Genomic DNA, 13472 nt, shown 5'->3' with positions numbered 1-13472 from the left:
AGGGGGTGCAGGGGTGTGGGGTGAGAGGTGTGGCTGCAGATGAGGGGTTTGGGGTGTGGGAGGGGCTCAGGGTGAGAGTAGGGGTGTAGGGGGTGAGCTGGGCTCCTGAGCTCTGAATATTGCTGGTGCCCAATATGCGGTAATATAACTCGCCGCCTATGATTTTATACTGACTTCCAGATCCCTGAGGAAAATGTTGAGCGGTGTGAGGGCTCTAGAACCAATCCCTGAGGAATGCCACTAGAAACACCTCCATTTGATGATGATTTCCTGACTGACAGCTACTTCCTGAGATCTGTCATTTAGCCAGTTCTTAATTTAGTTAATGTGTGCTTTATTGATACTGTATAGGGGTAATTTTTTTACCAGACTGTCATGCAGTTAAAAAGTGTTAAGCATATTACATTTACCCCATTATATTTATTAACCAAATATTTAATCTCTTCAAAGAATGAAATCAGGGTTGTTTTTTTCTACAAGACCTATTTTCCATAAAGCCATGTTGACTGGCATTAATTATATTCCTATTCTTTAATTATTTATTAATTATATTGACTATTTTTTCTGTAATTTTTGCCCAGGATTGATGTCAGGTTAAGTGGCCTATAGTTACCCAGGTCATCCCACTTGCCTTCTGGAATTCTTCAGGAAATTCCCATGTTATTCCATGATTTATTAAAAGTTATTATTTGGAGCAGAGATCTCCTCAGGAAGCTCTTTAAGAGCCTGGGGGTGGAAGTTATTCAGGCCTGCTGATGGGGGGGGGAAAAAAGTTTATCCTTAGCAAATGGTGTTGAAGAGCCTCCTTAGTTACTAATGGACTGGAAAGTACTTCATCATCCTCATGTGATTAAACACATCATCCTGCTTTTTTCCAAATACAGAACAGGACTCTTTATTAAACACTTCTGCCTTTTTTGCATCCCTAATAACAATTTTACTATCTCCAGCTAATAATGGGCCTATACCATTGGTAAGATTTATTTTGCTCCTAATATACTTTACCAACTCCTTGCTGTCATTAGCCCTGCCAGCACTAGGGTATTCCCTGATGTCCTTAGCTTCCCTTATCAATTTTCTACACTTCACAACTTCTAATGCTAGCTATTTCCTCTTTTTTCCATTTGTTATATGTTGTTTTAGTATTTCTAATTGCTGCTTCACTTCACCACTGAACCAGGATGGGATTTCAGGCAAAGTTGTTCTCTTTCTTGACTGTAGAATCATGACAGGGTTTGTTTTTTTTTTCATTTGTTTGTTTATGTTGTTGCCATCTAATAACTCTTCATAAACAAATCCCCATTTTCAATCACATTTTTTCTGTTGAATTTTTTCTTCCCGGTCAATTTTGCTCATAATTTTCCTTAGCTTTTGGAAATGTCCCCTTTTGAAGCACCAAACATATATATGTTACTGGTTGGGACTAATCTTTGTTTACGCATATTGAATGTAATCCTGTCATGATCACTGATCCCTAGGCAATCACCCACTTCCAGTCCAGTGATTATCCATCCTGAGATCCAAAATAATCACCTCATTTGAGGGCCACCATCTTTTGCTTTAGAAAACTGTGATAATTTTTAGACAATCCAATTATGTTTTACCCCTGGCTACATGAAATGTCCAGCATATGTCTTCCAAATTGAAATCACCAATAACAATGCAATTTTTCTTTCCAGACATTACAGACTGGTGCTTATGGAGTAACTCCTCTTGTTCTCTAATTTGATTGAATGGTCTATAATAGACCCACACCAGTGTCTTCTCCTGGACTTTATAAGTTAGCACATGGAGCCATGTACCAATGTTCTGATCCATACAGCAGTACTGGCAGAAGCGTTCTCTCATATATGCTGATTTTTATTAAAATGTCTTTGGCCCTGCATCTTGTGCAATGTTGGAATATGAGGAAAGCCAATGAATGAAAGATAGTGACTGCAGAACTGAGCTGGGGATATTGAGAGTTTCAGGACTGCAGAAAGTAAATGACAATGTGATAAGAAAATGATGGGCAAGAAATACTGCTGTTACATAAGATTCATGAAAATGTGAATGATGGTTTGGATAGATCAGAAGTCACATGTGGTGATTTTAATATATGGAGATATACCTAGCTCATAGAGCTGGAAGGGACCCTGAAAGGTCATTGAGTCCAGCCCCCTGCCTTCACTAGCAGGAACAAGTACTGATTTTGCCCTAGATTCTTAGGTGGCCCCCTCAAGGATTGAACTTGCAACCCTGGATTTAGTAGGCCAATGCTCAAACCACTGAGCTATCCCTCTTCCCCCACTGCTTAGTAGCTAAGGAGGCTGTTCAACACCATTTGCTAAGGATAAACTTTTTTTCCATCAGCAGGCCTGAATAACTTCCACCCCAGGGCTCTTAAAGAGCTTCCTGATGCATACCAGAGTACCAAGCAACTAGAAATAGAGGAAGCCCGAGGCTACATTAGCTAGTCGTGGTGAAGAACAGAGAATAAAAAGATTTTAAAGATGACGGAAGCCAAGAATCTGATACAAGACAGAAAGTGGTGGGAAGACTTCATCCAAACCCATCATTGCTGCTGAGCTGATGGGCAGGAAATAAAGGAGAAGATGACACTGAACATATGCATGTAAGATCCTGCAGTTCCAAGTTATCATTCACTCTAAAACAGGTAATGGCGTCTTTCATAAAGAACACCACCCCTGCCCCCCCCAACACCTCTTTTGCCTGCAGAGATTTTAATGTTGTGATCATAAGGATCATCCCACCAATTTTCAGTAAAGCCAGCTCTATCAAATGTCTTCTCATCCGGGAGAACCTCCAGCTAGTCCTACCTCTCACCCAGATTCCCAGCGTTTGGTACAAAGCAACTGATTTTTCCGCCCCCCACCCTCCGCTTTTTCACATCCTTTGCCACATGGGTTCAATTTGTTTGTGGCATGCAGAGTTGCATTTGTACTGCACATGCCTTCTTAGCGCCTTCCCCGTCATTGCTAATTTAACATGGGCCAGCTGCTCCCGCTCGTCTCCAGAGAAGATGAGCCCCCCTATCTGGGAGATGCAGGCTGTCCCATTCAGACAGCCCTCCTCTCTCATGGAAACGTGGCCCCATAGTCAACAAAACCAACCCCCCAGGTTCACACCTGTTGCACAGCCAATGATTCACTTCCAGTATTTTCCACCTTTTCTCACTCATGGGACCAGAAGGACCCTTTGCGTAGGATTCTTATGCATGGTTCTACCGGAGCACCAGCTGGCCATTAAGGCCGGCTTACTGTTGCAATGTAGACTTTGGGTCAGTGAACAAAATTTTGGGTAATTTGAGCTCTGGGTTCCAGAGATACCGCGTCCCTCAAAGAAAGAGCTTTTCGTAAAGTAGAGGGATTCTACCAACTTTTTTTGTGCCGACCTAGGAGTCAAACCATGTCTCTGAGCCTGACTGCAATGGTAACAGTCATTTGACACTTATCTTACTTAGTGTACAGCAACTGCTGCCTCTTGGGAAGAGCAAAGCAGAGCACAATGTTCGCCAGAGAGTTTAGCTCTCACGATTAGTGTGTCTGACACTCATCTGCCGAACGGTTTACTTGGCGCAGGTGAAGACAGAGGGTCAAAGGGACTTGCTAGCCAGAAAAGATAAACAAGACCTCTGGCGGTTCAAAGCAACAGGTTACAGCCACTGAACCCAAGTGAAAGCCAGGCCCTGGAAATTTGAGTGTGGCCCTTGGGAGAAACAGACTTGTTGCTAAAATCTGCCTCTGTCAAAGGGGTCTTTTTTTTCCAATTTTGGGGGAATGGAATTGAAGCTGGGCAGAAATGCAGCAGGCCCTGAAACAGCTTTAGGAAAGACGGAGAGAGGCCAAAGGAAAGCAACACAAATGAAAGGTTTAGAAACTCTGGCTTATGAGGAAAGGGTTAAAAAAGACTGGGCAGGTCTGGTCTGGAGAAAAGAAGATTGAGTTGGGGACCTGATCACCGTCTTCCAATACATTACAAGCTGCTATAGCAGATGGGAATCAATGGTTATCCATGGCCCCTGAAGGTAGGACAAGAACTAAAGGTTCAATCGGCAGCAAGGGAGATTTTGCTTAGTGTCAAGCTGTCCTTCAGCGGCTCAAGAGCATGAATGCCAACCTCAGGGCAGACTCCCACAGACAGGGCCCAACCCCCAGCTGAGTTCTATACTTAGATTTCACCAGCCAGATATTAAGTGTAAACTCTTCAGGCCCCAGTAGCCTAACCCTGGAGTCACAGACAGCCTCCTTGGACAGTCTCGTCTTTCTTGCCTCTAGGTGAGCTTCCTTTTGTGATAGATGGTCCCTTAAACCCCAAATCACAACAATACTCCCAGTCCCATAGGACCGGTCACTTACCCCAGGCCAGTTGCATCATATCTCTTATACCAAAGACAACACTTGTAGTCAATCCAGTAAAACTAGCTACAGATGTATTAACTAAGGAAACAAAATGGGAATTATTTACAAGGTTAAAGCAGTTAAATGTACACACACAAATGACTCTGTCTTTAGTTTCAAAAGGTAGAGTTTATATTGTAATCAAACTTTACATGTTTTTCAGGGCTATCCCAGGCTGTATAGCTGGGGATCCCATGCTTTTGCTTAGAAATCTTGCCCTCGCAAAGTCCAGCAACGTAGAGATAACTTAGTCCTTCTTGTTGTGTGTGTCTGTCTGTGTGTGTGTGTGTGGGGGGGTATTCCTTTTTCTTTGCAACCCCCCTGACAGGAGGAATATGCCTGCATATCCCCAACTCATGGAGGAAGTGGGGATGGAGGGTAGGAAGAGCAATGAACACAGTCTTTTGTTCTAGGGTGTCCGATGGATCATCTGCTGCTGATGTGCCTTCACGAGATCAGTACTTTACAAAAGTTGATGTCCGGTAATTTGCCTGGCGCCGGAGAAAATGACATTCCTGTAGGAAGTGAGGATTTTACACGAGCTAGTGCTGCGGTTTAGGAAGAATGGGAGTGGAACAGAGTTAGGCCTGATCTACACTACAAAATTACTTCGGTATAACTTACGCCTGCAAAAGGTTTAGGGGTCATGATGGACAAGCAACTCAACGTGAGCTCCCACTGTGATGCTGGGGCAAACAGGGCTAATGTGATCCTTCGATGCGGCAACACAGGAGTGGGGAGGTAATTTTACCTCTAGCTATGGCATTGGGTAGATCAGTACTGAGGACTTGTCTATTCTGCGTGCTAAATCAGCACCGCTGCAGTCGATGCTGAGGCATCGATATAGCGGTTCTGGCGAAGACGTGATGAGTCGATGGGAGAGCGTCTCCCGCCGCCATAGCTCGCTATAGACACCGCATTAGGTCGATGTGAGCTATGGCACTCTGGGGGGTGATTTTTTTTCACACTCCTGAGTGACGTAACTTACATTGGCTTAAGTGGCAGTGAGATAGCAAATACAGTTCTGGTATTTGCACATTAAAAAGGATGTTGAAAAACTGGAAACAGCGCAGAAAAGAGCTGCAGACCTGATCTGAAGTCTGGACAAAATGCATTTTGGTGACAGACTTAAAGTTCAATCTGCTTCAGCGGTTCTCAAAGTGTGGGCGGGACCCCACAGTGGGTCTCGACTCTGTTTTAATGGGGTCGCCAGGTCTGGCATTAGACTTGCTGGGACCCCGGGCTGAAGCCGAAGCTTGAGGGCTTCAGCCCTGGGTGGCGGGGTTTGGGCTCCCTCCCCCTCTCCTCCACCCACGCGCCCAGGGTGGTGGGGCTCAGGTGGACTCAGGCTTCGGTCCCCCCTCCTGGAGTCGTGTAGTAATTTTTGTTGTCAGAAGGGGGTCACGGTGCACTGAAGTTTGAGGACCCCTTTATCAAATGGACGACTGAGAGGAGACGTGATTGTGATGTACAAGTACTGGGTCCTGAAGGGATTTTAAATCTAGCTGTGAAAGGAATAACAAGAACTGTCTGGAAGCTCCAGCCAGAGAGATTCAGTTGAGAAATAAGGCGGAAACTTGCAACAGTGAGAAATGTAATCAGTGGAGCAAGCTGCCTTCAGATCACGGCTGGCCATTATTCTGAAAGAGACACTTTAGACAAATACAAGAGACTGGGCTCGATAAAGAAGTAAAACTGGGTGACACTCTTTGGGCTCTGTTATAGCTCAGACTAGATGAGCTAATGGTCCCTTCTGGCTTTGAAGTCTATTAATATTGTGGAAATGTGCTCATGGAAACATAACTGACAACTGGGCCATGAAAGTAAGATAGCCAGTCCAGAAATATATGCAAGTCAGTAGTAAAATTAACATCCAGATGACTAATGAAGTAATTGATGAGAAGCATATGCTCTCGTGTTTGCCGAACGGGGGAATTTGTTAAAGAAATCAGAGCAGAGAGGAGGAGGGGTATATAAATAGATATGCTTGGAGGAATTTGATTTTTTTTAAATAATTTTGCTGGATAACATTTATTTTAAATAATTTTTTATTATTTTTTACCAATATCAATGTTCCCAGTTGCGCTAAATTATGGGTTTTAAGCACTATTTTAGTTTAATTTATTTAAATTGTCACTGTTGTGGGAAATTATAGGGGGCATCAGACAATAATCCTTTAATGACAGTAGATGTTGAGATTTAAAATGTTAAAGCTTTATAACCGTTACACACACATTCTCAACATCACGTGTCAAAATATACCACATAAATCTCCTTAAATCAAACTCTAAGAAGTTCTCAAGTGGCAGGTTTCTTTCTTTGCCTGGCTGTAAATTTCAATGATCAGGTATGGAAGAGAGAGAGAGAGAGAGAATGTGTGTGTGCCCTGAAATCGATGTTTACCAACATTTACTGATAAAAATCTAACCCTTCTAAGCTCCCCCCCCCAAATATATTACAAGGGAAAAACCGAAGTACGTATTACTGCAAATCCAAACCAGTATCAAATATTCTAGGACTGCACTAATCATTTAGGCACATCGATTCTTTGAACACCTGTGTACTACAGATAGAGAAATGTTAACCATTTATTCCTTTACTGTGTTTGGCTAAATCAAATCTTCAAGAGAAGGCAGCCAGGCAATCTGAGGACATGACGTAATGGAGAACCCACCGTGTCCCTTGGTAGTTTGTCCCAAAGGTTGATCACCCTCATTGTGACGGGGGGAGGGATAGCTTAGTGGTTCAAGCATTAGCCTGCTAGACCCAGGGTTGTGAGTTCAATCCTTGAAGGGGCTATCTAAGGCAAAAATCTGTCTGGGGATTGGTCCTGCTTTGAGCAGTGGGTTGGACTAGATGACCTCCTGAGGTCCCTTCTGACCCTGATATTCTATGATTGTTTAAAAAATGGTGCCTTGTTACTAATTAGAATTTGTCAGGCTTTAATCTCCAGCTATTGGTTCTTGTCAAGCCTCATCCAACCTTCTCACCCTAGTTCACAGCTCTTGTTATCAATCCAGCACCTCTGCTCTCAACTCCCCCAGGCACCAGCAAAAGAGCAACATTTGACAATGGGTAGAAAAGTGCAGTGAATCCATGAGAGGGGCCAGGATCCAGCCAGGGAAGCAAATGCTCTGAGAGCAGGAAGCTCAGATTAACATGAGCCAGAGATGAGCAGGAGCAGCAGCTCCAATCTCAACAGAGGGTTTTATCCTCCCCCCACCTCCAGGGATGTCCCTGGCACGTGAAGAGTGAGTGGGGCAGAGAGAGTCTGTGCCATCCCCACACAAGAGATAGTGATAGCTGGGTGAGGGGCAACAGCTAGGCTGTCAGGCTCTTTGATTCACTTTGGCCTTGGTGATGGGGGTCAGCCTGGCTTCAGGGCTGAACAGGTCTATGGATTAGTTCCCTGGCTTCCTTCTTGGCTGTGATCTGCTCCTCTGTTTGCACAGTGCCTAGCACAAGGAAGACCCTTTCTTAGTGGGCCCTTAAGTCCTACCGTAATGAACATGGTTCATAATAATCAGCCTGATCCTTTATGTAGCCCCTTCCTATTCCAGGATGGCTTCACCCAACATTCGTAGGACAGCCCCTGTCTCTCTCAGGCCCCAGTGCAGCAAGTTCACAGTTCTCAGCTTCAGCTGGCTGGCTCTCAAAAGAAAACCCTGCAGTTTTCCAGGTCTGCATCTCCCACTTCCTACACTCTCCCTGCTCCTGATGGGATCTCACCACATTGCAGGGATCAGGCAGTAACCTCCGTCCCCATTTCAGTCTCTGCCTCTCAGACTGCAACTCTCACACTCGCCCATTGGTGTTTGTTTATTGTGGTTATTTAGAATTATAATTGTTCAAACACCACAGATATCTCATGGCATTGGGTGGGGGAAAAGGCCAAATAAAATTTAAAAAGGCCTCTTCTGGCAAAGGGTCATTTGTCTTGTGAAGTCCCCGGTAAATTGGCTTTTCATCACATCAAACTAAATTAACATCCAAAGATGGGAAGTATTTCATTTCCATTGTAGGGCTTAGTGTGTGGATGCTGGGTGGCCTGTGATCCCTTCTGGCCTTACATTCTACGATTCCATGTGACCAAAAGGCCTTCAGCAAAGAGGGAACCACCCACAATACAGACCGGGTTGTACAATACAGTTAGGTTCATGGAAAGTGATGTCCCAGAGCATGTCTCTTCTGACTCAAACTCAGGAGAACAGATTTACTCCTGGTTTCCCCTAAACCTGCCTCCGTTGGAGCCTTCTTATATGATCATGTTATTTACAAAAGTTTTATCATCATCCTAATGTAAGGAGAAAACCCAAATTCCCTTCTGCAATCTGAGCTGGGTAGGAAACAGCCCAGAAGCAGCTTTACCCATAGATGGAACCAGGAAACGAAGCTCAGAAGTATCAGGCTGTGTTTGGGATTTATACAAATCCCCCTCCAGGTGTGAGACGCTCATCTGCAGCCCTCATGAGTCTGACTTAGTGTGAAAGACGTCAAAGACGTGTGCAGGGGAATTGGATTTTTTTTTAATAAACTGTGGCCATTCCTAGTGCTGGAATTGATAAAATTTCTCTTGTGTGTGGCGCCTCCAGTGTCCGTTCCACTTGAAACATTTTCCATGGACAAGATATTTAAGAGATCTTTTCCCTGTATGGATTTGCGAATGCCCCATACACGCTGACCCCAACTGAAGCTTCTCCCACATTCAAGGTTTTTCTCCTGTGTGGATTCTCTGATGTCGAATATGGGTGGAGCTCTGATTGAAAGTTTTCCCACAGTCGAGGCATTTATAGGGTCTCTCTCCTGTATGGATTCTCTGATGTTTAATAAGGGCTGAGTTGTCACTAAAACTTTTCCCACAGTCCAGGCACTTATAGGGTCTCTCTCCTGTGTGAGTTCTTCGATGTGAAATCAGATCTGAGCTCCAACTGAATCTTTTCCCACACTCGAGGCATTCATAGGGTTTCTCTCCTGTATGTGTTCGCTGATGTGAAATAAGGTATGAGCTCTGACTGAAACTTTTCCCACACTCCAGGCATTTATAGGGTTTGTCTCCAGAATGGGTTCTCTTGTGTCGAGTCAGGTGTGAGCTCCGATTGAATCTTCTGCCACAATCGAGGCATTTATAGGGTCTCTCTCCTGTGTGCAGTCGCTGGTGAGTAATAAGGGCTGAACTGTCACTAAACCCCTTCCCACAATCCAAGCATTTGTAGGGTTTCTCTCCCGTGTGGTGCATCTGATGTCTAACAAGCTGCATGTTCCAATCAAAACTTTCCCCACAGTCCAGGCATTTAAAGGGTCTTTCTCCCGTGTGGGTTCTCTGATGTGAAATAAGATCTGAACTCTGAATGAAGGTTTTCCCACACTCCAGGCATTTATAGGGTTTCTCACCTGTGTGGGTTCTCTCATGCCTAATAAGATGGCAACTTTGATTGAAACCTTTCCCACAATTAAGGCACTTATAGGGTTTCTCTCCCGTGTGGATCCTCTGATGGGAAATAAGGTTTGAGCTCTGATTGAAACCTTTCCCACAGACTAGACACTTGTAGGGTTTCTCTCCCGTGTGGATCCTCTGATGGGAAATAAGATGTGAACTTCGACTGAAGCTTTTCCCACACTCGGTACATGTGTTTTTTCTCTCTTCGGTGGGCATACTCTGCTGGGCTGTGGTTTCCTTGAGGTCCTTGCAATCTCCGCCATCATTTATGGGTTCACATGTTTTCTTCCCTGGGTCATATCCCAGCAACATCTCTGACCTGCGCTGATTTCCCCAGGCTTTTCCTGGTTTATGATTCTCATAAAAATCCCCTTTGGATCTTCCCAATACCGTTCCCTGCAGATCCACATCCTCAACACCTTCCCGCTGTGGATTCTCCTCCTCATTCACCATCCCAGCACCCTCTGGAATACAGAGAGAGAATCCGGACAGGAGTCATCCCACGTGCGGGGAGAAAGGAATGAAAGGGGAACAGCAAAGAGAGGAAAAATAACACAACCGCTGTGGAGACGAGAAAGGGAACACTTACTAACCCCTCTCTAATTTTTCCTTCTCTGAAGTGTGTCCCTGGTGCTCCATGATCCACTAGAACTGGGATATTCCTGCTCATCGTCCAAGCATGGAGGCTCCTTTTTCTTTTAAACCCTCTTTCTCACTCTAATTTCACAATGTATTGCACCAGATAGAACAACGGCACCACAGGGTGAAGCCACAAACAGCTTTCAAAATATTTTTTTTTTTTAAATAGAGCCTCAGTTTGGAAGAAATAATCTGGACAACACAGCACCGGGGACCAACAATGGAGAAATTTCATTCTGCCTCCAGATCCCTTCGAAAGACCTCGGGGGAAGTAAAGTCTGGGGGCGGGGAGCTCATCCCAGATCTCAGTCAGCGTGAGTGGGTGACATCTGCCCCATGGATGGAGCTAGTCCCAGGAAGGGAAGGGAAGAGACATGAATGAATACAGACAGGACAATACAATGCTTCTGCCACCTCAATGGATATAGGGATGGAGATGATTTAACATCTCCCTTGTGTTTCTGACTCCTCAGTCCCATGGCTGGGGGAGTGGAGATCAAAGTGTGTCTTAAATGAGTTGTGGGGACTATGTGGTCATTCCCCTGAAATCGCAGGGTCTGTCTGCACAGCTGCTGGGAGGTGTAATTTCCAGCTTGGTAGATGAACAAGCAGTAGCATCTAAAAATAGCAGTATGGCCATAGCAGCATGGGCTGTGGCTCGGACTACCCCCTGACTACAATCCTGCCCTGCCCCTGGGCATGTAGTCAGGTGGCTAGCGCTAGCCACTATCTGTGCTGCTATTTTTAGGCATTGTTTTTGGAAAACTGTTGCATGTACATCTACCTGAGCTGGGAATCCCACCTCCCAACTGTGGTGTAGATGTAACCTACATGACAAAGAAAGAATGTGAGAAACCCAACTGAAAACATCACAGCCGCCCCCTTCCCCCAACTCCCCCCCGCCAGGTTTCCAATAACCGAGGGCACAGGAATCCCTTACCCAGCAAGATCACCGCCTCGTAGTTCTCCTGCATGACGTCCCTATAGAGGGCTCTCTGAGTGGGGTCCAGCAGAGCCCCCTGCCCCTGGGTGAAACACACACCCACCTCCTCAAAGGTCACAGCTCCTAAAACAACAAGAGTCCCCCACTCAGCACCTGCTGCCCCAGCCACAAGCCCACTAGTCACAGGGAGGAGGCAGATAAAATGAAAGGTCTAGTAGAGACAGAGGAGCAGAATCGCACCCCCACCTTGTTCGGAGCAGCCAGGAGGCTTCAGGGTGGGGAGAAGGTGGGAGCTCCTGGTCCCTCCCAGCCGGTGGAGGAAAGAAGGGGCCTTCCCGTATATCACACACCCACTAGCCAGGAGATGGAGCCCCTCAGCAGAGTCCAGGGACAGGAATCCCGGCCCCCTCCCCATTCCCAGCAGCTGGGAGTGAGGGGACCGGGCCTCTCCCCTGGGTGCCCCCTTTGTATTCCACAGCAGCCTCTGCCTGGTGGGGTCAGCCTCCAGCACTGGGAGTCCAGTCAGTTTTCCCAGCCCTGCCCAGGGGGGTTGTTTCCAGTTCCAGAAATGGAGGAATTTCCACCCCGGATCCCAATAAGCGTCTTCTGAACATACTCAGCTGATTAGGCCAGGCCGCTACCAAGGCCCTGCATTTCTCACCCCTCCCCTCCCCTCCCCGACAACCCAGTCCCAGGGACACAACAGGGAACCCCCTGGGCCCGCCCATGCCCCCCCCCGAACCCCTCGCCGGCCCCGGGGGCAGATCCTGGGCAGAGCCCGGGCGGCGACTCGCTGCTGGGGCCGCAGCTCCGGTCCCTCCGCCGGGCGCTTCCCAGCCAGGGAGCAGCTGCCCGGGGCGGCGAGATCTGGGGCCGCTTGTGCAGAGTCACTTTCCTGCCCGGCCCGGCCCTTCCCCCGGGCCCTCCCCCCCTCACCTGCAGGCTCCGGCTCGGGGCGGGGGCGGGCAGAGCCCGGGGCGGGGAGGGGGGTTAGTACCGGGCTCGCCCCGCACGGACCCCGCCGGGGAGCGGCAGCGGCTCAGCCCGGGCTCCCGGCGCACAATGGAGGATCTGACCCGGGAAGATAAACAGAGGCAGAGCGAGCGCAGCCCGCCCCCTCCCAGCGCGACCCAGGGCCCTGTGGGGGCAGCAGCAGCTACGGACCCCCCCGCCCCACACCCCGCTCAGCCGGGGGGCCCCGCCCGAAATCCCTCCTCTCTGCCCTCTAGCGAATCCCCCCCCACCGCCCGGGGCACTGAGACAGGCTCCCTTGGGGGCCAGGACCCCGCCACCACCGCACCCCCTTCGGATTTGGGGACAATCCCCGGTCCCCATAGAAATCCCCCTTCTCCCCCTCCCAGAGATCCTGCGGGCTCCTTCTTTCCACCCCCACTGACAGGCTTCTGTGCAAGACCCCCAACCCCCAGTGCTGGGCCAGGCTGCCCCAGGGGGTTGTGTAGGACCCAGAGAGGGAGCTGGGAAGGGGAGTGAATTACATTCCCTACAGTAACGCTTTGTTGCTGGGTGAATTCCAGGTTCCCTGCACTGTCCCTATCCTGCCACCTGGCTACTGGGCTGTACGGACACCTGCTTGTCAGGGGTTTACAACATACAATCGCCCTAAAGTTGAACTCTGTGTAACCCCTTCTAAAGTGCAGAAAAGACCGACTCTGATCTATGCTTCAGCAGAGAGGCTAGCTGCTGCTCAGGAAGAAGGGGGGTGAAATAGAATCAGGCCTGGTCTACACTCAAAAGTTAGGTCGACCCAGCTACCTCCCTCAGGGCAGGGTGTGAAAAATCCAACCCCTGAGCAATGTAGTTCAACCAAGCAAAGACTCCATGTCGCAGGCATTCCCCGTTTTGTATCTTCGCGTTTGATTTTTCCTTCCTAAGGTCAGGTCCACTCTACAAACTGACAGCGGCACAACTCTCGCTCAAGGGCGTGAAAAATCCACCCTCCGGAGGGATGCAGGTATATTGATCTAACCCCCGGTGAAGACAGTGCTACGTCGGCAGGAGAGTTTAGACCTGAGCATGTGGGAAGACCCATCGG

General features: G+C 47.7%; 2 protein-coding genes across 3 annotated transcripts in view; one reads left to right on the top strand and one right to left on the bottom strand.

Annotated features, from left to right (window-relative positions):
* LOC120383476 (zinc finger protein 271-like) overlaps nt 1–13472 on the top strand; it is an 88460-nt gene that overhangs the window by 6143 nt on the left and 68845 nt on the right. The gene's annotated exons all lie outside the window — the stretch shown is intronic.
* LOC120382886 (zinc finger and SCAN domain-containing protein 2-like) lies at nt 6538–12490 on the bottom strand. Of its 2 annotated transcripts, none has more exons than XM_039500342.1 (3): nt 12356–12490; nt 11417–11542; nt 6538–10301 (listed from the first exon to the last, which is right to left on the bottom strand). In XM_039500342.1, the coding sequence occupies exons 2-3, from the start codon at nt 11448–11450 to the stop codon at nt 9106–9108; spliced, it is 1230 nt and encodes a 409-aa protein (XP_039356276.1). In that variant the 5' UTR covers nt 11451–11542; nt 12356–12490; the 3' UTR covers nt 6538–9105. The 2 variants fall into 2 exon arrangements, with proteins under 2 accessions (XP_039356276.1, XP_039356275.1); XM_039500341.1 differs by lacking the exon at nt 12356–12490 and adding an exon at nt 11666–12084.

The sequence above is a fragment of the Mauremys reevesii genome, linkage group 15, assembly GCF_016161935.1.
Source record: "Mauremys reevesii isolate NIE-2019 linkage group 15, ASM1616193v1, whole genome shotgun sequence".
NCBI classification, from domain to species: Eukaryota; Metazoa; Chordata; order Testudines; family Geoemydidae; genus Mauremys; species Mauremys reevesii.
Note: the sequence above shows the minus strand (reverse complement) of the source record. Positions and strands in the feature narration are given on the sequence as shown.